Source organism: Staurois parvus, unplaced genomic scaffold, assembly GCF_062004578.1.
Source record: "Staurois parvus isolate SC_StPar_1 unplaced genomic scaffold, SC_StPar_1.0 ptg001458l, whole genome shotgun sequence".
In the NCBI taxonomy this organism is placed as follows: Eukaryota; Metazoa; Chordata; class Amphibia; order Anura; family Ranidae; genus Staurois; species Staurois parvus.
In genome coordinates, this window is record NW_028319254.1 from 22,772 (window position 1) to 50,743 (window position 27,972).

The 27,972-nt window shown below is 47.3% G+C and overlaps 1 protein-coding gene across 1 annotated transcript in view; it reads right to left on the reverse strand.

Annotated features, from left to right (window-relative positions):
* LOC149435865 (uncharacterized) overlaps window positions 1-27,972 on the reverse strand; it is a 28,202-nt gene continuing 230 nt past the window's right edge. Inside the window, exons 2-7 of the mRNA XM_089662344.1 lie at window positions 17,388-17,485; window positions 17,102-17,308; window positions 13,861-14,002; window positions 10,758-11,814; window positions 280-473; window positions 1-194 (exon numbers count right to left, since the gene is read on the reverse strand). Of these exons, the coding sequence (XP_089518470.1) occupies window positions 1-194; window positions 280-473; window positions 10,758-11,814; window positions 13,861-14,002; window positions 17,102-17,308; window positions 17,388-17,485 (1,892 nt within the window). The remainder of the gene's footprint in view (window positions 195-279; window positions 474-10,757; window positions 11,815-13,860; window positions 14,003-17,101; window positions 17,309-17,387; window positions 17,486-27,972) is intronic.

Here is a 27,972-nt window from a genome sequence, read left to right on the forward strand (position 1 = left end):
TCAATAAAAGAGTCCATTTTGAATGGAGAGTTTGAGGTCAGCCCACTCTGCTTCTAACAGCTCAATGTTGTCTTCAAACTGATTATCAAAAACATGTTTTGCAATTCTGTGCAACTCAGCCCATCCAAAGTTGGGGATGTGAGCTTTGTCTGGCCAAGACACGCTGTTCAATATATGGACAGATTGTACAATATCTGAGGAGAACGAGGAAAGCCTCAAAATGAAATCTCTTTCTGCTTTGGCCAATACAGATTGGCCTATAGACTGAAATTCTGTCACCAGCTTGAAGGTTGGTCAGCTGCAGCTCATGTCGTTTTCCATCTTCTGTAAACTTACTAAGAAATTCAAGTTCGTTTTTTTCTTTCCCATCAGAAAGATTCTGAAGAGTTTTAACTGCTTGTTCTAGTTTGTTTTTTACCTGACAGATCATAAGTTCCTTGTTCTGAAGACCCTCTGACAAAGGGTTCAGCTTGCTAGAAAATCAAATAGGAAATGTAAAAGTTTCACAAACTTCATCTGTTTCAGGTCTTTCAGGATGCCTTTAACTTTAGCAGATTCACATGATCCCTCAGATGATATCTGCTCAGAATGGCTCCCTACTGTCTTCCAGTGTTGCAGAAAAGCACGCAAGGCCTCAACTTTGCTGCATAACCAGCGCACTGTGTGTACATCTTTCATTTTCAAGATTTCCTCAAAGTGTCTGCGAGATCTTTACTGGTTGGCAACCCTTCTTGATCCACGTTACAAGGGTCAAGGTGCAGAGCTCATCCAGTCTTCCCAGAGGGAGCAGAGGATGAAACATCCTGAGGACACCTTGAAATTGTGCAACACCTTTCCAGATACTGGGAGGTCACCATTTCCTGGACAACGTGTTTCTGAGGCTTCATTCTGTTAAAGGAAGAGCGGTGGAGAAGGCGGCCAGCTGACCGATTAAACAGTTCTTTAGTCCTCAGCACCCAGGGCTGTTAGGTTTAAGCACCCATCGGCAGGGTCTGCATCATATGGTGCAGGATTATCTAGGGGCAAGAACAGACTTGGAGACCTTTCCAACTGAACATCCACTGGGTTACTGGGTCTTGAGGCTGGATCACTGGCCAGAACTTGCTCAATATGCCATCAAGCTACTGGCCTGTCCTGCACCCAGCGTGCTTTCCGAACGGACATTCAGTGCTGCTGGAGGTTTTGTGATGGATAAAAGAGTGCGTCTGTCCACAGACTCCGCTGACCAACTGACATTTATCAACATGAATCAATCCTGGATAATTTTTCTATAATTTTTAACAGTTCTCAACTGCAGGGCCCATGACTGCACCCAGCAATAGTAACTGTGAGGGGACACAGTGTTCAGGCACCATCAACACTGAAGGCCACATTGTTCTACACCTATATGAGAGGTGCATTACATATAATTAGAATTTTTAGAGCCGGGTCCAATCCTGCACTTGTCAAGAATAACTCTGAAGGGTTACAGTGTGAGTCCTGCTGCAGCAGGTTCTATACATTGTACAGATGTGCAACTTTGCAGGTAGTTTAAGGGACCCCCAAGACATGATATTTAAATGAATATTTTTTTTTTTTTACTTTAAGCCAGTGCTTCTCAAATAGTGGGGCGCGCCGGGGGGCGCGAGGCTCCATCAAGGGGGGTGCGTACAGGGGTGGGCAGAGGGCTGCTGTCTCTTACCTGGCTCCCACGATGATCCATCCAGGAAGCGCTGCTCCTTCCGTCACTCCGGCCACTCCCTCACTCCTGCCGCTCGGCTCTGCCTCCTCACCGGTGATTGGCCGCCAGAACTGTAGCTCAGGAAAGGTACACAGGCGGCCAATCACGGGCGAGGAGGCGGAGCTGAGCGGACCCGCGAAAATCGAGTGAGGGAAAAGCCGGTAAGTGTGCAGTGCAGAGGTGCTGCTGCAACCACATATGCTGGCTGCAGCAGCACCATACTGCAACAGGGGTCAGCAAGTGTCATTGGTGTCAGTGGGAGGAATAGTGCCGCATCATTGGTGTCACTGATACTAATGATGGGGCATTATTCCTCCCACTGACACCAACGATGGGGCACTATTCCTCCCACTGACACCAACGATGGGGCACTATTCCTCCCACTGACACCAATGATGGGGCACTATTCCTCCCACTGACACCAATGATGGGGCACTATTCCTCCCACTGACACCAACGATGGGGCACTATTCCTCCCACTGATACTAATGATGGGGCATTATTCCTCCCACTGACACCAATGATGGGGCACTATTCCTCCCACTGACACCAATGATGGGGCACTATTCCACTGACACCAATGATGGGGCACTATTCCTCCCACTGACACCAATGATGGGGCACTATTCCTCCCACTGACACCAATGATGGGGCACTATTCCTCCCACTGATACCAATGATGGGGCACTATTCCTCCCACTGACACCAATGATGGGGCACTATTCCTCCCACTGACACCAATGATGGGGCATTATTCCTCCCACTGACACCAATGATGGGGCACTATTCCTCCCACTGATACTAATGATGGGGCACTATTCCTCCCACTGACACCAATGATGGGGCACTATTCCTCCCACTGACACTAATGATGGGGCACTATTCCTCCCACTGACACCAATGATGGGGCACTATTCCTACTTATAACAATTTTATAGACAAATGATACTATTTACATTTGCGCGGGGGGGGGCGCAAAATGTTTTCTTCTTCCTAGGGGGGGCATGACAGAAAATAATTGAGAAGCACTGCTTTAAGCAATGAAAAATAACTGCCCCTTTAAAAACTGTACTATTAGAATTTATTTTCCACTGATTCATGTCCATCAGGGCAGTACCCGAGTCCCCATACCACTTTTATTGCTGACACCTAGCATATAATCCTTCTAAATGGGCACTTTTGAATTTTCAAGTTTGAGTCCCATAGGTTCGATGTTGGCGGCAAACGTTTGGTCTGTTCGAATGTTCTACCATGAACAGAACCGGAGGGTGTTCAGCCCATCACTAGTGATAAACTAGAAGTGCAGAGAGAGAGCACACAGAGCAGATCACACAAAACCCAACATATGGGGGTATATTGGGGAATGTGAGGGCACAGTATGGATAACAAGACACAGCACAACAAAATAGTCCACCAGGTAGCAATGTAATACCACATAGATAGTCCATGTAGGATGGCCAAGCAAAATGGAGAACCAGTACACCAGGCCACCGGACGGTATGGCAAGGGGAATGTACCCAGCCCACAGGGTGAATACAGCGTAGCAGTGGTTAAGTCCAGCACACTAGGCAGGGATCTAGGCGGACCAGGGTAGGATGTAGCAAGGGTCAAATCCAGCTGATACAGCAGGGATCCGGGCAGACAAGTGGTTGAGTCCAGCACAGGGCAGGGATCTGGGCAGACAAGTGGTTGAGTCCAGCACAGGGCAGGGATCTGAGCAGACATGTGGTTGAGTCCAGCACAGGGCAGGGATCTGGGCAGACAAGTGGTTGAGTCCAGCACATGGCAGGGATCTGGGCAGACAAGTGGTTGAGTCCAGCACAGGGCAGGGATCTGGGCAGACATGTGGTTGAGTCCAGCACAGGGCAGGGATCTGGGCAGACAAGTGGTTGAGTCCAGCACAGGGCAGGGATCTGGGCAGACAAGTGGTTGAGTCCAGCACAGGGCAGGGATCTGGGCAGACATGTGGTTGAGTCCAGCACAGGGCAGGGATCTGGGCAGACAAGTGGTTTAGTCCAGCACAGGGCAGGGATCTGGGCAGACAAGTGGTTGAGTCCAGCACAGGGCAGGGATCTGGGCAGACAAGTGGTTGAGTCCAGCACAGGGCAGGGATCTGGGCAGACATGTGGTTGAGTCCAGCACAGGGCAGGGATCTGGGCAGACAAGTGGTTGAGTCCAGCACAGGGCAGGGATCTGGACAGACATGTGGTTGAGTCCAGCACAGGGCAGGGATCTGGGCAGACATGTGGTTGAGTCCAGCACAGGGCAGGGATCTGGGCAGGCAAGTTGTTGAGTCCAGCACAGGGCAGGGATCTGGGCAGACAAGTGGTTTAGTCCAGCACAGGGCAGGGATCTGGGCAGACAAGTGGTTTAGTCCAGCACAGGGCTGGGATCTGGGCAGACATGTGGTTGAGTCCAGCACAGGACAGGGATCTGGACAGACAAGGGGCTAAGTCAGCACAGTATAGGGAACTGGACAGAAAAGTGGGGTGATTCAAGCACAGGGCAGAGACCAGGGCAGCATGGTATGGCACATCAAGGGTATAGACTGGCAAACTGCAGCAATCGGATCCAGCAGCCACTTAGTCCAGAGTCCAGGCACTATGAGGGATGAGCAGCAATAGACACAACATAGGTTCAGGGACTCACCAGTCAACAGAAGTCCAGGCAGCTTGGCAGGGAACAGGAGGTCTGGTGGGCAGAGGTTCTTCATATCCACATCATGGGTCCTCAGAAGGCTGTGTGTCCTGCCCCAGCATCTGGGCCACACAGACAGATGCTGCCAGAAGATCAGAGAGTAGAGCAGAGTCCCAGTGTCCAGGAAGCTATCTGTCTCAGCAATTCTGTGCACCAGGTAACCTCTTTCTAGGAAGACATGCAGCCCTCAGTCCTGTGTGTCCATCACAGAAGTAAACTCAGAAACGTCTGACCCTTTCTGCCAGCATAGGGTTATTATATTGTCCTTTGAGTTCAGCCAAGCCTTAAGCATCCAAACCTGCTGCTGGCCCATCTGGCTTTATCCAGCTACAGGACACAATGCTGTCTGTGCTTCAACAAACAACACACAAAAAAATATATATTTCTTCCCTCCGCTACAACCCCTGCCCCTTCCAATCATGTACCAGCAAGAGGCCTCAACATGCCTCTGCAAGGTACATGTCCCAGTTCAGCAGCAAAACTACAAAAGTATCCATGGGATGGCTTTTCATCTGAGGGCCACATGGTTATTAATGCTCTTTCCAGCAGGACATCACTTTGGGGTATGGAAGCGGTTGGCTTAGGGACATACTTGAAGTGCTGGGAGGATAATTTGATCCACTAACATTATCTCTACAGAGAGACTCTGGCTGCGGACAAACCGGTCACTGCCAGGCCAGCTGCCCTGTTAGAAAAAGACTCTCAGGTCCACCTCTCCCAAGCTGGTGCACTATGTGGATATGTACCAAGCTTCTGAAGAAATTCCACTCCAACCCCAGCCCTCTGGTCACCCTTGGACCACCCATGCTACAGATGTGGATAACCCAGGCATCTCCAGGCTAGATGCCCAAGGAACTTCACCCTCCCCAGAATCAAAACACCTGCCCTGATCCCAGTGTATTTCTGGTGCCAGAAGGAAAGAGCCTTTCACCATCTTAAAGTGAATTGATGCTTCCAACAACTGGTGCCCTTCTAGTTTATGGAGTCCAGCCACTTACCCCAAGATAAGGCAGCAGCAGTTACAGGAGCTCTGCATAGATGTACAAAAAGTCGTTGGTTTCTGTGATACAGGTGCTTTCCTGACCATCATTGATCCCTGTGAGGTGAATTCTACAGGGAATTTCTTCTGTTGGGGTAATGGCAGGACTTTCTTTTGACATTCTCCAAGGGAATGACCTGTGAGAATTTAATAGTCTGTTTCTAAGGAGTGTGACCCAGAGCGCTAGGAGTAGAGCACAAGTCTGGGACAGGCGTGATGCAAGATGCAAATTCATCACGGATCTACCCTATTAACTATGTAAAGGCTCAGGTCAATCCCACCAACACCCCAAGGTTTAGGGGAGGACCTCTTGGTTTGGAAAACAGGTGGAGACATAAAGGAAGAGCACCCCAGACTTGATGCTGTAGATGGAGACAGCGAGGTCACATGCAGGCTAATTGTCCCAAGAGTTGTAGGTAGAGGTCCAACTTTACAGTCACGGCTGGAAAACATCTCACAGCCGTCCTTCCGGGATGTCCGGAGTGCACTCCACTAGGTAAATGATAAGCTGACTTTGGCGTGCATGTGCGATAGCCCATCGGAGGCCCATCTCCATGACTACTCCAGCATGCTGTCGCCTCACTGCGGATGTGCGATAGCCCGTCGGAGGCCCATCTCCATGACTACTCCAGCATGCCGTTGCCTCACTGCGCATGTGCGATAGCCCGTCGGAGGCCCATCGCCATGACTACTCCAGCCTGCCATCGGCTCACTGCGCATGTGCGATAGCCCGTCGGAGGCCCATCTCCATGACTACTCCAGCCTGCCGCCGCCTCACTGCGCATGTGCGATAGCCCGTCGGAGGCCCATCTCCATGACTACTCCAGCGTGCCATCGCCTCATTGCACATGCGCCCCCACAGCCACGCACCTTTTGGCGTGCATTCCAATTCACCTCCAGAAGCTATATTTGGCAATGGCAGCACTTGATCTCCCTCTGCTGCCAGTATAGTAACACTACTCATGAATACTCCATACATCTAAAGACAAAGATCTGCCCAATGACCCCACTGACAGCCCACACAAAGCAAGGACATTCTGGCTGCCATTGAAATGTATGTGTATACCTACTTTGTGTTCACATCTATCTCCATGGAAAGAAGCCAACAATTGAGGACCAGCAGGCTTTATCCAAAGGAATTATGTATTCAGTTCATTCATTTTTCCTTTTTATACATTGTGCTGATCCAACAATATTATCCCCATGAACCCCAATGCAGCATTCCCAATATGTCATTATTTATTATATGGGGATATATATATATACACAGACTATATGACCTCCTCATGTATATATTACACTGCCCTGCGTTTCTTACAGCTTTAATGCCGGTGAATGTTTCTAATGTCTCTTACTATACCTCTTGATGTGTAATGTATTGTTACTTGTGTGAGCATGTTGTGATGTCACCTTTGTCCCGCCTCCTTTCCCGGGACTGCCCAACCCAAGTGGGAGGGTCCAACCTCTGTCCCAGGGTATATATAGAAGAGGATTGTCATTGCCAAGTCAGCTCTGATGAAGAAGGGACTCGAAACGCGTCAGCCTGACTCTGAGAACCTTCCCTCGTGTTTAGACTCGCGCTGGTCTCTGATTGGTCAAGTCTCATCAAGGACTTTACACGCTTGTTATACTTCTCTGTTTGTGAGGATATTTTCACATCCAATAAAATCACATTTTACTGAGGTAATGCACAAGGTTGGTGTGCTTTTTGTTTCGCTTTTCAGTATTGGTGGGGCTTCCCCAGCCTTGTTTAGAGCCGCACAACCTTTGATGCCTTGGTGGGGAAGTTCTTCAAGTTCCGGGTCCATCTATCCACCCTTGTTCTGGGCCATAGAGGGCAGGAGGGGTTGTTTTGTGTTTACACCCGCAGTACCATTACTCCAGTCACTTTCCGGGTTGTTACCACCCCCCATTATTATCACTGTCCCAGCCCTTTCCATCTGTGGGAGGAGCTGAGTCTCCACCTCCTCATTAACACTGGGAGACCTATAACAAACTCCAATGATGACCTTTGTAGTACCGCCCCCCATGTGCAGTTCCACCCGTAATCCTTCAGCCTCATCACACTCTCCATCAACTAGGTCCTCTTTCACACTTGCTCTGAGATCACTTCTCACATAGAGACAGACACCACCACCTTTCCTATTTCCCCCGTCTCTCCGAAAGAGAACCTAGCCAGGAATATGAATGGCCCAGTCATGTGAGGAATGAAGCCAAGATTCAGCAATACCAATTCAATCCTAGTTCTCTTCATGCACCAAACCTTCCAACTCACCTATTGTGCTGGGCACACTTCTGGCATTGGTGAACAAACACTTTCATTCTCTGACACCTTGTTCATTCACCGACACCTTGTTCATTCACTGACACCTTGTCCATTCACTTACACCTTGTACATTCACCGACACCTCCTTCATTCACTGACACCTTGTCCATTCACTGACACCTCCTTCATTCACTGACGCCTTGTTCATTCACCGACGCCTTGTTCATTCACCGACACCTTGTCCATTCACTTACACCTTTGTACATTCACCGACACTTCACTCACTGACACCTTGTTCACACGGATTTTGAGCATTTTTTATTTTCATACAAATGGTACCAATTCCACTGGTTGTAACACCAACAAGTACTGACCTGTCTGATCTGTCTACCCCGTTAAAACTGAATTCTCCCTCCCCCCTCCATCCTAGTTTATATACTCCTCCAGCCTTCCCATAAACCCCTCCCCCAGCACAGCAGACCCCCTTCCATTTATATGCAGACCATCTCTAGCATATACAGTGAAGGAAATGTGTATTTGCTCCCAGGCTAATGTTGAATGTTCGCCCCTCACACAGAAACGATCGCTCTAACAATGAAATGTTCGCCCCTCACACAGAAATGATCGGTCTAACAATGGAATGTTCGCCCCTCACACAGAAATGATCGGTCTAACAATGGAATGTTCGGTGTAACACTGAGAGACAGAATACAACAACAAATTCAGCAGAAATGCGTCTAACAAATGATGACTGATCTGCCTGTTCATGAGGGAAAGAAGGATTTGATCCCCTTCACAAAACATGACTTAGTACTTGGTGGCCAATCCCTTGTTGGCAATCAGGTCATATGTTTCCGGGAGTTGGCCCCCAGGTTCGCACACATCTCAGGAGGGATTTTGGCCCACTCCTCTTGGCAGATCCTCTCCAAGTCATTAAGGTTTGGTGGCTGACATTTGGCAACTCAAAATTCCAGCTCCCTCCACAGATTTTCAATCGGATGAAGGTGTGGAGACTGGCTAGGCCACTCCAGGACCTTAATGTGCTTCTTCTTGAGCCGCTCCTTTGTTACCTTGGCCGTGTGTTTTGGGTCATTGTCATGCTGGAACACCCATCCACGACACATTTTCAATGCCTTGGCTGAGGGAAGAAGGTTCTCACCCAAGATTTGATGGTACATTGCCCCATCCATCGTCCCTTTGATGCGGTGCAGTTGTTCTGTCCCCTTAGCAGAAAAACACCCCCAAAGCAGAATGTTTTCACCACCATGTTTCACAGTTGGGATGGTGTTCTTGGGGTCATAGGCAGCATTCCTCCTCCTCCAAACACGGCGAGTTGAGTTGATGCCAAAGAGCTGGATTTTGGTCTCCTCTGACCACAACACTTCCCACCAGTCCTCCTCTGCATCATTCAGATGTTCAGTGGCAGACTTCAGACGGGCCTGGACATGGGCTTTCTTGAGCAGAGGGACCTTGCGGGCACTGCAGGATTTCAGTCCTTGTCGGCGTAGTGTGTTACCAATTGTTTTCTTGGTGACTGTGGTCCCAGCTGCCTGGAGATCATTGACAAGATCCTCACGTGTAGTTCTGGGATGATTCCTCACTGTTCTCATGATCATTGACACTCCATGAGGTGAGATCTTGCATAGTGCACCAGACCTAGGGAGACTGACACTTGTTTTGTGTTTCTTCCATTTGTGAATGATTGCACCAACTGTTGTCACCTTCTCACCAGGCTGCTTGGCCATAGTTTGGTAGCCCAGTCCAGCCTTGTGTAGGTCTACCATCTTGTCCCTGACATCCCTGGACAGCTCTTTGGTCTTTGCCATGGTGGAGAGTTTGGAATCTGATGGTTTGATGGCTCCTGTGGACAGGTGTCTTTTATACAGGTAACACAATGAGATTAGCAGCACTCCCTTTAAGAGACTGCTTCTAATCTCAGCTTGTTACCTGTATGAAAGACACCTGGGAGCCAGAAATCCTGCTGAATGATAGGGGATCAAATCCTTCTTTCCCTCATGAACATGCAAATCAGTCATCATTTGTTAGACGCATTTCTGCTGAATTTGTTGTTGTATTCTGTCTCTCAGTGTTACACCGAACATTACATTGTTAGACCGATCATTTCTGTGTGAGGGGCGAACATTCACCATCAGGGGGGAGCAATTACGCATTTCCTTCACTGTAGGCTACACCCCAATGAAAAGTCAGCCCAGTGCTCTAGGCCAGCACTCCATTGTTATTCTTCTCCTGCCATCAATAGCCAACCTGGTCCCACACTTCATCCATGTCTTTGGGGGCCTCTCATCTCCTTATGAACTGTTTCTTCCATGATGAAGATCAGCCATGGAGTATATCTGAGGTGTATATCAGGGTGTGCTTCTTCCCCACATGAGAGCTGGGATGTCCATCAACATTCATCTAGAAGACATTTCCTACACTAATACACCTCCAGGGTTGTGTGGAATCCATGATGTACAGGAAGACAGGACTTCAGTGAGGAACATTTCCCTCACTCAGGACAGGAAAGTGGCTTCTCCCGCATGTGAGATCTCTGATGTTGGTAAAGATTGGACTTCTGTGAAAAACATTTCCCGCATTCAGGACAGGAATACGGCTTCTCTCCCGTGTGAGATCTCTGATGTCTGTAAAGATTGGCCGTCTGTGAAAAACATTTCCCGCATTCAGAACAGGAATACGGCTTCTCCCCAGTGTGAGATCTCTGATGTGTGTGAAGCAAGACCTTGCATAAAAAACATTTCTTGCACTCTGGACAGGAATACAGCTTCTCCCCTGTGTGAAATCTCTGATGTCTGTGAAGATCAGTCTTCTGTGAAAAACATTTCCCGCACTCAGGACAGGAATACGGCTTCTCCCTCATGTGTGATCTCTTGTGTCTATGAAGACTGGACGTATCTGAAAAACATTTCCGGCACTCAGGACAGGAATACGGCTTCTCCCCCGTGTGAGTTCTCTGATGTATATGAAGATTGTACTTTTTTGAAAAACATTTCCCGCACTCAGGACAGAAAAATGGCTTCTCCCCCGTGTGTGATCGCTGATGTAAATGAAGTTTGGTTGTATCTGAAAAACATTTCCCGCACTCAGGACAGGAATTTGGCTGCTCCCCTGCGTGAGATCTCTGATGCATGTAAAGATTGCACTTCCTTGAAAAACATTTCCCACACTCAAAACATGAATACGACTTCTCCCCCATGTGAAATCTCTGATGATTGTAAAGATAGGACTTCTGTGTAAAACATTTCCCACACTCAGGACAGGAATACGGCTTCTCCCCCGTGTGAGATCTCTGATGTTTATGAAGACTGGACTTGTCTGAAAAACATTTCCCACACTCAGGACAGGAATACGGCTTCTCCCCCGTGTGAGATCTCTGATGTTTATGAAGACTGGACTTGTCTGAAAAACATTTCCCACACTCAGGACAGGAATGTGGCTTCTCCCCCGTGTGAGATCTCCGATGTTTATGAAGACTGGACTTGTCTGAAAAACATTTCCCACACTCAGGACAGGAATGTGGCTTCTCACCTGTGTGAGATCTCTGATGTGTGTTAAGACTGGGCTTACTTGAATAACATTTCCCACACTCAGGACAGGAATATGGCTTCTCCCCCGTGTGAGATCTCTGATGTATGTGAAGACTGAACTTCCTTGAAAAACATTTCCCACACTCAGGACAGGAATACGGCTTCTCCCCCGTGTGAGATGTTTGATGTTTGGACAGACTGGACTTATCTAAAAAACATTTCCCGCACTCAGAACAGAAATATGGCTTCTCTCCCGTGTGAGATCTTTCATGCACATTAAGATGTGATTTATAATGGAAACCTTTCCCGCACTCAGTACAGGAGAACCTCTTCCCTGTTGGAAGGCCGGCCCGGTCCCGCACAGTCTGAGGTTCCTCAGGATATGAGGAATCCGATGGTCCATCTACACTGGGTGGTGCCGGATGGACATTGGAGGGAGCCGGGTTTTCTCCTGGACTATACTGTGTGATGTCCTCATCATCTACTTTCCAGTCTGGAGACAAAGTGAGACAATCCTCGGAGGTTTTCCTCATCTCCCGGCCATGGACTAAAATACAAAGACAAAGAGGATTACTAGACAGGAGCTGATTGGTTCCCCCAAACCAGGACTCCACCCACATCAGGCAGCTTGGTCTCTGAGGAGCTTACAATTCCACCCTCAAGGGAACTAGGAAATGGCTCCTCTGATCTCCTACCAGGTCATTTCTTTATTCATGGACCTTAGTCAGAGAGTGAGGAAACAACCAGAACTGTCTTTTATAGGAGGGACAGTGATGAGGGGATTATAGGACGAGGGTCCCCACCCCCTCTATCACTCATCGCCATCTTCCCAACACAAGAAGTACTGCACTTCCTTATTTATTCCATGATTTAGTCATGAAGAACAGCGGGGCTGAGCCCCACCAGAGGTCAGAGAGTGAGGAGGGGGGAGAGCACCCATGATGAAGACTGGACTGATCCTGAAGACCACCATCATTGGGGTATTGACTCCTCCCTCATTATCACTTTCTGTTTAAGGGTCCAAAGTTGGAGGATGTGATCACATTATTATCACCATGTAAAAGTCTGTGCTCCAATCACATCATCCGATAAAAAATGTCCAGCTGGGAGGAAATGGGGGGAACAAAAGAGAATCCATATTATGTGTATATATAGCAGTGAGGGGAGGGGGGAGAGCAGAAGTCAGGAGTATGTAATGTACAACATAGAGTATATAGTGCAGGGGTCAGGACTATGGAATGTACAACATAGAGTATATAGTGCAGGGGTCAGGAGTATGGAATGTACAACATAGAGTATATAGTGCAGGGGTCAGGAGTATGTAATGTACAACATGGAGTATATAGTGTAGGGGTCAGGGGTATGTAATGTACAACATAGAGTATATAGTGCAGGGGTCAGGAGTATGTAATGTACAACATAGAGTATATAGTGCAGGGGTCAGGAGTATGTAATGTACAACAGAGTATATAGTGCAGGGGTCAGGAGTATGTAATGTACAACAGAGTATATAGTGCAGGGGTCAGGAGTATGTAAGGTACAACATAGAGTATATAGTGCAGGGGTCAGGAGTATGTAATGTACAACATAGAGTATATAGTACAGAGGTCAGGAGTATGTAATGTACAACAGAGTATATAGTGCACGGGTCAGGAGTATGTAATGTACAACATAGAGTATATAGTGCAGGGGTCAGGAGTATGTAATGTACAACATAGAGTATATAGTGCAGGGGACAGGAGTATGTAATGTACAACATAGAGTATATAGTGCAGGGGTCAGGAGTATGTAATGTACAACATAGAGTATATAGTGCAGGGGTCAGGAGTATGTAATGTACAACATAGAGTATATAGTGCAGGGGTCAGGAGTGTGTAATGTACAACATAGAGTATATAGTGCAGGGGTCAGGAGTATATAATGTACAACATAGAGTATATAGTGCAGGGGTCAGGAGTATGTAATGTACAACATGGAGTATATAGTGCAGGGGTCAGGACTATGTAATGTACAACATAGATTATATAGTGCAGGGGTCAGGAGTATGTAATGTACAACATAGAGTATATAGTGCAGGGGTCAGGAGTATGTAATGTACAATATAAATTATATAATGTAATGGTCAGGACTCATAATATTGGTATTCAGTAATTTAAGGTCCTTAAAGGGTTGCTTGCTTCCCCTCTCCTGAGACTGCACTCAGTGACTTGGGTCTGAGACACTACAGACATATCCCTCCACCCGGCACAGCCTGCAGATAACAGAGAAGGTCCCCTGGAAGAGTCAGGCACAAGGCAGGAGACCCCAGTCACATGTCCTGGGTGCCTACATTATGCAATGCTTAGAGTAAAAATGAACATTTTGCTGCCAGCTGAACCCCAGAACCTCCATAAATCCAGTCTAGAGACATAAATTGTGTCTGCAGCACAGAGAAGGAAGATTATCCGAGAGAAATCCAGGAATACAGGACGGGGAACACAGCTCAGGAAAGTGACCAGGGGATTACAGGCTGATATCACCCAGTCCCCGCCCTACTCTGGACCAATCAGTGAGCAGTATGGGTGGAGGAATGGATTTAGTGTTCATGACCCACCTGTGCTGATCTCTGTAGGAGTGTCCTCCTCTATAAATGTCCCCGTTATTCCATCCTCCTCCATAGACTGCTGATCATCCCTCACATACGCCTCTTCTTCTTCTGCTTTCACCTCAAATTCTATATCGATTGGATCTCCACTCTAAATCAAGGAAATGAGAGAAAATATCATCTGTAAAATGTAAGATTTATGATTGTGACATCACACACAAAATCCACACATTGTCTCCCTTCACAGAAGCAGATCACATGTGATATGTGGGTACATTTCCCCTAAATACCGCATGCCATCCTGAAACTGTCCATTTCCTATCCCGTGTTGCGGTATTGACCACAAACACTGAACACGCTCAGTAAATACCGCATGAACAGGCATTACATTCACAGAAGGAAATAAAGAATGAAATGCATGCGGTCATTAATTAGTGGTGGAGACATGCGGCATTCAGGAAATGTGTACTGCTTGGTAAAGAGTGGGCGGCCGCTGGCATCCTTAACAACCAGTAAACAACATGGTTGTTAGGGAGCGAGCGGCTGCCGCATCCAAACCAACCGATAAATCTAAAAAAAAAGAATTACCAGCAAGGAAATATTAAGAAAATGGCGTAGGATTCCCTCCTTGGGGGGTCTAGTATGGATTTTGAAAGGGGGCCCCTTGCCAAAATGAAAGAAATACATACCAGACCCCTATCTGAGCATGCAGCACAGCAAATCAGAAAAGGGGGGACAAGCAAGTGACCCCCCCCTCCAGAAACATACCAGGCCACGTGCCCATAACATGGAGTGGATGCTCTGGGGCGGGGGGGGGAGCTTTGCTCCCCCAGAGCACCTTGTCCATGTTGATGGAGACAAGGGACTGTTCCCTACAACCCAGCCTAGTGGCTGTGGGGGTTTGCAGGCAGGAGACTTACAAAAAGTAACAAGGGGGCCCTCAGATCCCTCACCCCATGTGAATGAGTATGGGGTACATGGTACCCCTAATTATTCGCCCCAAAAAAGTATTCTGTTATATAGACAGCAGGCAGTTTTTGACAAGTCCTTTATTAACCACTTGCCTACCAGGCACTTATAGCCCCTTATTTACCAGGCCAATTTTCAGCTTTCAGCGCTGCCGCACTTTGATTGACAATTGCGCGGTCATGCAACATTGTACCCATATGAAATTTTGATCATTTTTTTCTCACAAATAGAGCTTTCTTTTGGTGGTATTTAATTGCCACTGGGCGCTTTACTTTTTGCGCTATAAATAAAAAAAATGCAAAAAATTTTTATTATAAAATTTTTCAAACAGGTATTTTTTCTCCTTCACTGATGTGCGTTGATGAGGCGGCACTGATAGGTGACACTGATGATGGGTACTGATAGACGGCACTGACTGGCATCACTGCTGGGCACTGACTGGTGGCACTGACTGGCACAACCCCTGGGCACTGACTGGTGGCACTGCTGGGCGGCACTGGTGGGTGGCACTGGTGGGCAGCACTGGTGGGTGGGCACAGGTGGGTGGCACAGGTGGGTGGCACTTCTGGGCACAGGTAGGTGGCACTTCTGGGCACAGGTGTGTGACACTGCAGAGGGGCACAGGTGGGTGCACTGCTGGGCACAGGTGGGTGCACTGCTGGGCACAGGTGGGTGATCTGCTGGGCACAGGTGGGCGGAGCTAGTGGGCACACTGCTGGGCACAGGTGGGCGGAACTTACGGGTGGCACTGCTGGGCACCGATCATCAGGGCACTGATCATCAGTGTCCTGATGATCGGTGCCGATCCCCGCTCTGACAACTGCCGGTTCTCGGCAGTACTTTCCTCACGATCTGACAGCGTGAGGAAAGTGCAGCCGAGAACCGGCACTTGCATTTCCCTCTGATCAGCGTGTCATTGGACACCGCTGATCACGTGGTAAAAGGCCGCTGGGATCGGCCTTTTACCACATCACGTGATCAGCTGTGTCCGTAGCACACAGCGATCACGGAGATCGCCGGGTGCGCGCCCGAGCGCGTTCTGGGGGGACGTCATATGACGTCCACCCAGAACTGGCCAGCCGCAGTGAAGCCGTCATTCGGCTATCTGCGGTCGGCTACTAGTTAAAAAAGAAAAATAAAGCAAAATGTCCCCCCCGGTGTAGATCCATCATCAATCACGATGCTCGCTGTCACGGAAAGAAAAGCTCCGCTCCCAATGAAGACTCCCCTCTGTCTGACAGCTCTGCTGCCTCCTGCCACTAAATATACTAAGAGACGGTGTCACTCGGTGACGTCACTGACTGAGGCATGTTGTATTGGTGATGTCACTGACCGGGGCATGTTGTATTCGTGACGTCACTGACCGGGGCATGTTGTATTGGTGACGTCACTGACCGGGGCATGTTGTATTGGTGACGTAACAAGAGGGCAAGGCCACCCAGTGATGTCACAGGGTAGTAGCATTCCTTAGTTTATTTAGAAGTGGGAGGCGACAAAGCTGTCAGATGTCAGGAGGGGAGCTTTGTTTTTTCAGCGATGACAGCGAGTATCGTGATTGGATCATCGATGGATCTACATCAGGGGGATTTGTTCTTTATTTTTGTTTTGTCAAAAATTTATTCCAGTGTTTTTTTTTACACTACACTGTTTGGTGAATGAATAGGGGTACTATGTACTCTAAACTCATTCACATTGTGGGGGGGCGGGATCTGGGGGCCTCCATGTTAAAGGTGGCTTCCAGATTCCAATAAGTCCCCCACCCAAAGCCCCCCCACAACCACTGCCCAGGGTTGTGAAGAAGGGACCCTTGTCCCCATCGCCATGGGGACAAGGTGCTTTTGGGGGCGCAGAGTGCCCCTGCCCTGAAGCACCCACCCCATGTTGAGAATATGTGGCCTGGTATGGTTCAGGAGGAAGGTGGGCACTCACTAAGGGTCTGGTATTGATTTTGGAGGGGAACTCACTCCTTTAATTTTATTTTTTTGGCATCGGGGTTCCCCTCAAAATCCATACCAGACCTGTCACAGCTGTCAGCAGGGAACTTGGCGGCCGTCCGCTCCTTGTTTACTGGTTGTTGGGGACACTGGCGGCTGCCCTCTCCTTAACAACAAGCTATTTACAAGTGTTGCTATGGACACCAGTGGTAAATTCCCCGCAGGATTCACTACTAAAAAACAGAATGCAGCATCTTACTACATACTGGGATACGGGAAGATACCGCTTTGTGATTGGAGCCCATAGTCTCTACAAGTCCATGTTCTAGATTCTCCATCCCACCAACCTTGTAATAGTGAGGGATGGTGTGACCTTCTTGTGTGGTATCCCGGGAATACAGAGGATGGGGACATCTCTCTGGTGGGTTCCTGGTATTAGGTGGCTCCATCATCTCCTTGTGTCCTTCTGAAAACTCCTCCATCACTCCATACTCCTCATCCTCCTCTTTATACTCTTCTTTAACATCAATATTATCATCCCCGAGGATTCCACTCTGAAAGATATAATAAAACATTCATTGTAACAAACATGCTGTGTATAAATCACAACTACCAATAATTGTCATCATCTACCTGATGATGGTGAGGGATGGTGTGACCTTCCTGTGTGGAATCCCGGGAATACAGAGGACGGGGACATCTCTCTGGTGGGTTCCCATGACTGGATCCATCTGTAGGAAACACACACACTGACTGAATCCATTGTTTCTATGTGTTTATCAGATGATGGGGGATCTAGGTGGATCCTCCGTACTGCTCTCTCCTTTACAATAAAGTCTCCTCTTACCCGGTGATGTGAGGGGCGGCTGATTGTCCATCATGACGTCCTTGTAGAGATCCTTGTGTCCTTCTAAATACTCCCACTCCTCCATGGAGAAATAGACAGTGACACCCTGACACCTTATAGGAACCTGACACACACAATGATACAGTCACCATCCAGACACATCCCTTGTCTGTTACTGGAGAATGTCCCAGAATTCCCGGCACCGCTCACCTCTCCTGTCAGCAGCTCCATCATCTTCTTAGTGACTTCTAGAATCTTCTGTGTCTTCTGTCTTGTAGGGATCAGGGATGGAGGTGGGGGGATGGTGATGGGATTCTGGATTCTCGAGGATCTTGTGGTCATACGATGAGATCTCCTTCTGGTGTCATTGTCGGTAGATTTCTTCATGACTCCTGTACAGTTCTGTGTGATACAAATATAAATCTCACTCTCCCATAATCCCTCACTTCTATGGTCAGCTCTAGATTTATTCTCCAGGGATTGGCCACAATGTGCCGACTCAGCAAAGGACAGACATGTCCATCCAATGATATGATGACAATGGGGTCAGATTTATAGCTCCTTCTAGAAGTCATATAATAGAGTCACTAATGGTTTACTAGTAAGGCTCACTGACCCACCAGGAAATGTCACCCATGGATTTAGTGGTCAGTGGGCGTGGCATGCTGGTAATCATGGGTCTCCCTGATTGGACTAAAGCTGAGATTGTTCTCTTCTATAACCAATGCCGCCATCTTGTGCTATAACCAAATCTCATAGAGTCCGGACACTTTATGTATTCATAGTACTTGTGTGGATGTCGTTATTGATTACAGATCATCAGAAGACTTCAAGTGACTCTGAATACCCCCCAGTGTACAGCCGAGTCAGATTTAACCCCTTCATTACACTCACCTCTCCAGTCAGCAGGCTGAGGATCTCCAGGGTGAGCTTCAATATCGTCTCATTCCGGGGAAATTCCTTCCTTACAATCTTCACAAAACCCAAAGTCTGCTGATTGTCCATCATGACGTCCTTGTAGAGGTCCTTGTGTCCTTCTAAATACTCCCACTCCTCCATGGAGAAATAGACAGTGACACCCTGACACCTTATAGGAACCTGACACACACAATGATACAGTCACCATCCAGACACATCCCTTGTCTGTTACTGGAGAATGTCCCAGAATTCCCGGCACCGCTCACCTCTCCTGTCAGCTGATGGACCATCATGGTGGTCAGTTCCAGAATCTTCTGCTCTTTCTCCCTCTCAGGTATCAGAGAATGAGATGGAGGCACCATGGTGAGGCTCCGGGTTCTGCTCCATCCTCCTGAGATTGGCTCCCCACTAGACTTCTTCTTTACAACATAATCCTACAGATCAGGAGACAAATAAAACAATATCAACCACCTGACATCATCTAAATGTGTGCAAAAATAAAATGGTCTATTGACCAGAATAGACAAGAGTGATGTCATGTGACCTCCCAGAATCCTCCTCGCCTCTCCGGTCAGGTCTGTGTTTATTAATAGAGATGAGTGAAGTCATGTGACCTCTCAGAATCCTCCTCACCTCTCCGGTCAGGTCTGTGTTTTTTTAATAGAGATGAGAGTGACGTCATGTGACCTCCCAGAATCCTCCTCACCTCTCCGGTCAGCAGGTAGATGATCTCCAGGGTGAGGTTTAGTATCTTCTCAGTCATGTGACTCCGGTCCTCCTCCATCCTCATTGGTGCCATCATGTGATCTATACAGGTCTCCTTGTAGATGGATAACTTTGGGAAATGAAAGTAAGAATGATTTGGATGGTATTGGTCACACAATAATAGGATGTGGATGTGAGGGGGGAATAGGAGGGTTGCTGGACATTGAAGGACTACTCCCCCCATGGGAAGACATTTAGTTTGGACTGTTTAGTGTTTACTACAATTCTGAGGTCCGGGGCCCCTTTTCTCTGTTGGGTTTGTTTGGTCTCTGAACTGGTTTTGATGAGTATTAGATCTGCAGACAAGGAATGATAAATCTGATCCTTCCTATGACTAGTTTGCTCTGAGGCAGTGCTGTGAGGTCAATGTCGGCTCATCATGCAGGGATGGTCACTTTACATCGCCGACGCCCGGGACATGTAGTTCTGGGGGCCGGACAAGTATTGTGTTTAATCTTTATCCCTGCTGAGGGCAAGCCGCAGGGCTCTCCTTTCAGGTGCCAGCCTCTGCCACCCCGTGTGTGTGAACCTCTCCTGTACCTACTATGCTTCCCCGGCTCTGCTTGCCCATCTGTGGGCCCGGGTCAGCGGGTGTCGGAGGGTAGAGGGGATGGAGGAGAGCGGACATGTTCACTCCCTTCTTGTCCTGACCCAGAAGTGACGTTATGACAGATTTCCCGACCATCGAGGACGGCAAAGAATGTAATGCGGTGCGATGTGCTCTACATTACATCCAATGGAGTACAGGGGAGACATTGGGGGTCTCAATAAAGAGAACCTGTCATCAAAAGTCACCAGAGGACTTTGTCCCCTTAAGTAAATTTTTTTTTTAATTGTAAAGAATTAAAGTTACAACCAAGTACATAACTCCTCCCTTTAAAAAATGTTGAGGTCCCCCCACCCCCACATATATGCACGCCCAAATGTAATTGCACACGCTGGAGCGCCTACACGTGATAACATTGATTGTGATACACGTTACATATCGCCGGTCACACCAGAATGAGAGGATAATTCTAGGAGCAGACCTCCTCCGTACTCTATACTGATGACCTAGAAGGGGCTATAAATGTGTCCCCTATAGATAATACCGGGACTAAAGGTTGTCACCATTTCAGCACACACAACTTAAGGTTTGACATGTTGGATATCTATTTACTCGCTGCAACCTCGGCTTTTATATTATTACAAATAAATGGGTCATTTATTGCTTTTTTGTGCCCTGAAATTAACTTAAGTGTATTTTTTACTGAAATTTGGCATTTCCTAGACTTTGTGATAATATTTTGTGACATAAAAAATTGGAACTGCCGCTATTTTGTTCTCTAAAGTCTCTACTTGCAGAAAATCGATATTTTGGGGGTTTTGTGTCATCTTCAGGATAAAATAATTTTTTAAATGTGCAAAAAAGGCTCTGGGAGTGAAAGGGAGAAAGCAATCGGTTCTCATTACACTGCAAGGTCTCTACCCTCCCTGCTAGTCCCCGGGTGCGGTGCTGGAGAGAGGCGGGGGAGGGGAGGAGGAGATAAACAGAACAATGTTACACATATTACACATTTAAGTTGCTATAAAGCCCCTTTCATTTTTTAAAGCCGAAAACATTCCTAAAAGAGCCTCAGATTTATATACATTTGTTGTAAATAGTTAATAACATCTTATTACCTCCTCTGCTGCCACTTCCACCAACGTCTCCTCTGTACTTCTTCCCGCCTCACCTCTCATCTGGAACTTCCTGTCTGTGCTTGACATCACTTCCTGTCTGTACCTGACATCACTTTCTGCCTGTGTCTGACATCACTTCCTGTCTGTGCCTGACATCACTTCCTGTCTGTACCTGACATCACTTCCTGCCTGTGTCTGACATCACTTCCTGCCTGTGTCTGACATCACTTCCTGTCTGTACCTGACATCACTTCCTGTCTGCATTCCATAGAGATTTCCTGTCTGGGTAGAAGTGAGATCCCCACCTTGTGGAGTTCAGAGGAACTGCAGCCCCGAGATCCATCCCATAATCCCCCTTCCTGTATAATATGTACCTTACAGGGATACTACGGGAGATGAAACATTACTGAATAAAGGAAGAAGAAATAAATGTAACTCTTATGTAACCAACTGTTCAACAAACATCTCTTATTACATATAGAAAAGTCTTACAAACACAGAACACAAAATACAAATGTATAGCTAATGAGAGCGATCCCGCCAAACCTGATCCTTCTGGGGGGGACAATGCAAAATATATATCAATCCACTCATAATGACATCATCTTCTGGGAGTGTCTGCACATCCATCCATTTCACACACATTTCATTGTCTCAGCAGATCTCCTGCAGTCTATTAGTGCCCATTTCCCTCTCTATGTCTCAGCACCCATTTCCCTCTCTATGTCTCGGCGGATCTCCTGCAGCCTATTAGCTCCCATTTCCCTCTCTATATCTCAGCAGATCTCCTGCAGCCTATTAGCACCCATTTCCCTCTCTATGTCTAGGCAGATCTCCTGCAGCCTATTAGCACCCATTTCCCTCTCTATTTCTCAGCGGATCTCCTGCAGCCTATTAGCGCCCATTTCCCTTTCTACGTCTCAGCGGATCTCCTGCAGCCTATTAGCACCCATTTTGCTTTCTTTGTCTCGGCAGATCTCCTGCAGCCTATTAGCACCTACTTCCATCTCTATGTCTCAGCAGATCTCCTGCAGCCTATTAGCGCCCATTTCCCTTTCTACGTCTCAGCGGATCTCTTGCAGCCTATTAGCACCCATTTCCCTCTCTATGTCTCGGCAGATCTCCTGCAGCCTATTAGCACCCATTTCCCTCTCTATGTCTCGGCAGATCTCCTGCAGCCTATTAGCACCCATTTCCCTCTCTATGTCTCAGCAGATCTCCTGCAGCCTATTAGCACCCATTTCCATCTCTATGTCTCAGCAGATCTCCTGCAGCCTATTAGCTCCCATTTCCCTCTCTATGTCTCAGCGGATCTCCTGCAGCCTATTAGCTCCCATTTCCCTCTCTATGTCTCAGCAGATCTCCTGCAGCCTATTAGCTCCCATTTCCCTCTCTATGTCTCAGTGGATCTCCTGCAGCCTATTAGCACCCATTTCCCTCTCTATATCACACATTACAACAAGCAGCCACAAAGGTAAATGTAAAATAAAAGCAGAGAGGGAGAGAAGGCTGATAAAGCAGCTCATCGATGAGAGGTACATAAGAACATACAATGTCAATACAAAACAGTGACATGGCCATCAATCACAAACGATCGGAGCAGACAGATCGGTGTCATAGGTGTCCCGTGGGTCCTGAACTGCCTCCAGCGCAGGGACAGTAGCAGGGTGTAAAGCAGGTAGGTACTCCAACTTTCTCATTTCTGCTCTGACCTTCATCAGTGCCGGTAACATGGGGGACATAGAAGACAGCCAATGCATGGGAATGGTTCTCCTGGCTGCCCTCAGAATGGAGGTGGAAAGTTTCCTCGCACATTTAGAGAGACCCGAAAAGGTAGACCCAACAGAAAGTAAATGGGCTCAAAAGGGACAGGAGCCAGGAAAAGTAACCACAATGGGGTAAGGACCTCTAGCCTCAGTGGAGAGACAGGGTGACATTTCTCAAATAGGTAAGGGGCGGGGATGATGTCCCTGGCTGGCCCCGCCCCTAACCTATATAAGAACTGTCAGCTAGCCTCTTCTTCACAAGGCTGGAAGCCTCGGACGGGAGCCGAACTTTTTTTTTTCTTTTTTCGGGTCGCCGACGCCGCCATGATTGACGTTGGATCTACTTCGGGGGACATTGTTTTAATAAAGAACTTGTCAAAGACCCTGTACTGTGTTTTTTTTACACTACACTTTTTTTTTTTGTGAAGGAGTAGCGGGACCATGTACCGCAGACTCATTCACGTGGGGGGGGCCGGGATCTAGGTGCCCCCTTGTTAAAGGGGGCTTCCAGATTCTGATAAGCCCCCCACCTGCAGACCCCCACAACCACCGGCCAGGGTTGTGGGGAAGAGCCCCAAAGCACCCCCCCATGTTGAGGGCATGTGGCCTGGTATGGTTCAGGAGGGGGGGCGCTAGCTCGCCCCCCCCCTTTCCTGACCTGCCGGGCTGCATACTCGGATAAGGGTCTGGTATGGATATTGAGGGGGACCCACACTGTTTTTTTTTTTTAATTTCAGCGTGGAGTTCCCCCTTAATATCCATACCAGATCCGAAGGGCTTGGTACAGATGGGAGGGGGGACCCCCGAAGGGCTTGGTACAGATGGGAGGGGGGACCCCACGCTGTTTTTTTCATTATTTCTGCAATAAAGGAAATTATTTTACATTCAGCTGTCAGTGGGGAACCCCGCTGACAGCTGAAACATTAACACATGGCTGTCGCTCCTACAATCCCGCATGAGTTATGTTATCACCTCATGCAGCATTTTAGTAGTGAAAACCAATGCAGCGCTCATGTTTCAGCTGTCGGTGGAGTTCCCCTCTGACAGTTGATGTAAAAGTATTGCAGGGAATTATAGACAATTTTTTAAAAACCCGGCATTGGGTCCCCCCTCTCATCCTTACCAAGCCCTTCGGGTCTCGTATGGATGTTAAGGGGTAACTCCACGCCGAAATTAAAGAAAAAACAGCATGGGGTACCCCCCAAAATCCATAACACATACTTATCCGAGCATGCAGCCCGGCAGGTCAGGAAAGGGGGGGGGACGAGCGGGCGCCTCCCCCCCTCCTGAACCATACCAGGCCACATGCCCATACCAAATTATTCAAACATTTGTAAACAGACCAATGAACTGAAATGGTTTGGCATTTGTACCCCAAATATGACGTTCCCTGAGGCGTTGGTACACCGAGGTACGCCTGTATTAGTATTGCAGTCCTTTGTATTGGGATACATACAACCAACATACATGTGAATTGGCAACATAGCACAACATTTGTGTCACATTGGAGATATCTGGTAGTTACACTGACCTTGCCCAGGGATTTAGGATTGATTCACAGCACAGAAATACAGGCAGGATTAGTGTTCAACAGCTCTGTGGATTAGTGGTTAGCACTGCTGTCTCACAACGCTAGGGTTGTTGGTTTGAATCCCAACCATGGCAATGAATTTGCATGATCTCTGTGTGACTACCCTAACATACATGTGCTGGTGGCAGCATCTCTGCTTTCTGTCTAAATGATCCCTAGAATGTGAATTAGAATGAGGCCTTGTCTGTTCAAACACCTTCAAAGCTGCAGCTTATGTGAATGTCATACAATGGGATGAGATAAGGGCCTAGACCACTAATAGATTTGATAATGATGGTTTATACTCCACCCCCTTTTGTGAAGGATTTGTCAAGCAAAGAGAGAGAGAGAGAGAGAGAGAGAGAGAGAAGAGCGAGCCAGTGAGACAAAGAAGAGTGAGCGAGAGATACATACAGAAGGGTGAGTGAGAGAGAAGAGCAAGCCAGTGAGACGAAGAAGAGTGAGCGAGAGATACATACTGAAAAGTGATAAAGAGAGACATACAGAAGAGTGAGCGAGAGAGAAGAGCGAGCCAGTGAGACAAAGAAGAGTGAGCGAGAGATACATACAGAAAAGTGAGTGAGAGAAGAGCAAGCAAGGGAGATAAAGAAGAGTGAGCGAGAGATACATACAGAAGAGTAAGAGAGAAGAGCGAGCCAGTGAGACAAAGAAAAGTGAGCGAGAGATACATACTGAAGAGTGATAGAGAGAGAGAGAAAAGGCTTGGGTGGGGAATCCCCACGTCAAAATTGTTACAAATACTGGCGTGGAATTTCCCCCAAATGCATAGCAGACCCTTATCCCAGCAGGCAGGTACCGCACGCCTTCAAAGATTTATTTCCTTTGTTGATTTTCCTGCTTCGCTCACACTATATGCAATTGAAAATTGCGCTAAAAGGTTGCCAATTTTACCATTTTCTAGAAAATTTCAAACTAGTTGTGATTTCAATTGTGTGTAGCATTGCGATTTCTATTGCAGTCTAGATGTTAATTTGCTAATAAATGGACAAAATTTCAAATACCTTTGAACTCTCGCTGCAACAAATGGCGAATGTTACTCCCCTCACATTCACATTCATTATATCCAATATCAGGTACGATGTCAATTCACAAATCGCACCTGAAATTGCACACCCTGGATGTGACTTGTCATGTGATTGGCATGGCCAGCAGCTTGCCCTTTGCATGGCAAATTGCACACAATGATACTGGGGGCCAACACCACTGTGACATCTAATCCGATGCGGCAATTGCCCAACTTACAGTGAAGTTGCACGAGTTCACAATCCAATTGGATGTGAACAGAGCCTACAGTGGCCAATAGGGTGCGACTTGGTCTACGATTTGCAAGTCGCCTGTCATGCCAATTGCATGGCAATCGCAAACAATGTTACTGGGGGCCACCCGGTCACATTAAAGCAGATTTCTAAGTGGTGTTATTTACATGACGGTCACATCATGTGACTTACAGTGAAGTCACATGATTTCAAAGTCGGGGTACATGGTGATTTCCAGTGCAATTTACAAGACATCCGACATCGATCTCTCAGCAAATTGCATGAAAAGTAGTGTATTCATTACTCTATTATTACTTGCGGCTCCTACCAAGTTTGAACCACAACAATATGAACGCTCCAATAGCGTGCTCATTGAGTGGGACTTGGCATGTGATTTGCACAACATGCAAGCTGTAAATCGTCTGCAAAGTCGCACCCTATTGTCTGCTATTAGAGTGACCACATGGGTGCGTTTCAAACACTGATTTCTATAGTAGTACATGTACTACTTTAGTGGCAATTTGCATAGAGATCTGTGTCAGATGTCTTGAAAATTGCATTGAAATGGTCAACTTTACTGTAAGTCGCAGGATTTGTAAATCAGCTTTGCCCAGAGTGTAATGTTTGGTGATGTTTGATTTCTGGAGTGTTTTGCCAATTGATGGGAAATTCACCATACTAGTCAAATCGATTTGTCATTTTCAGTATTGCATACAAGATGTGGTCATGTGACTGTCTTACCTCATGCGAGAATCTGGAGGGAATTGTGACCATAGTAGCAATAAAGGTTCCAATTGGGGTTCCCTTTCACATCCCTGCTCAATGTTCTGTTGTATGCTGCACAGGTACACGTCACTGTGGCTTTCTTTCCGACTCTGATTTGTGGGGCCTGTATACCAAGGGTTAATGCAGGTGGGAAGGGTATTCATCAGGTGCAAACACTTTCTCTGACAGTGGTGGGTGTGGCCTTCATTGGGGGTGGGGCCTGTATACCAAGGGTTAACTCAGGTGGGAGGAGGATTATTCAGGTGCAAACACTTTCTCTGACAGTGGTGGGTGTGGCTTCATTGGGGGTGGGGCCTGTATACCAAGGGTTAACGCAGGTGGGAGGAGGATTATTCAGGTGCAAACACTTTCTCTGACAGTGGTGGGTGTGGCTTCATTGGGGGTGGGGCCTGTATACCAAGAGTTAACGCAGGTGGGAGGAGGATTATTCAGGTGCAAACACTTTCTCTGACAGTAGTGGGTGTGGCTTCATTGGGGGTGGGGCCTGTATACCAAGAGTTACCGCAGGTGGGAAGAGGATTCATCAGGTGCAAACACTTTCTCTGACAGTGGTGGGTGTGGCTTCATTGGGGGTGGGGCCTTGTTTGGCACGCTCCAAATGCACCCTAGCTTATATAAAGATGTGCAGTAGGGAGTGATTTGGCCTGTTACTAGGCCGGGGGGTTTGTGACTAAGTCCTTGCTTGTAGTGGTTTGGGGGAAGAAGAGATTTTGTGCTGAATTGCCCCAGACACCACTCAGGCTGTGTTTGGGGGGGGGGATTTTGTGCTGAATTGCCCCAGACACCACTCAGGCTGTGTTTGGGGGGGGGGAGAGATTTTGTGCTGAATTGCCCCAGACACCACTCAGGCTGTGTTTGGAAGTGGGCTGGAAATGTTGGCATTTTTTTGGCCTTGTAAAGTGTGTTATTGTACAATGATTGTGCTTTTTCTCTTTGCATTGAAAGCCTCACACATGTCAATCATTTTTTTTAAAATATTTTCTGGTTTTAATTTTGCTTGCTTATTTAGACTCCAATGCATTTTTCTGACAACCCTGCTGAGAAATGTATGTTTTGGGGATTTGTAGAGGTGGGAGGGGTTCATTTTTTTCCCATCTGTCTTGTTCTATTGATATTTTGATCTGTAGCCTGTTTTGTGAATAGATATTCATACTAAGTGATTGTGTATGTAAATTTGATGGGCCAGAAAATGTTGCTTGATTCATCTTGCCCTTTGTTTCCTGCTATAACCGCTGAAAGCACAGTTCATTAGAAGCATCTTTAGATTGTAAGCTCTTATGAGCAGGAGAGTTTTAGTTTAGCAACATCAATCCTGCAATGTTGTTGGGTGACACACAAAGAAATTGACTGTATCTACTTGTTGCTGTTGTCCAAATAAATGAAGATTTCTTTGATCAATTAAATGCTTGAACATTTTTTTTTTGGTGGTCATTTCATGTTCAATATATTAACATCGCTAACATTTACATTGTATACCTCTATAAGCTGCTGAAATGTAGCGTGTAACAGCGCACATATGTAAGTATGTCCCAAATGATCATAAAAAAACAAACCCTCTTGCACCCCAAGATCATGTTAGGTACCAATGAATAGGACGTGTTCAATGTGCAGTGCGCTATTGGTGTTC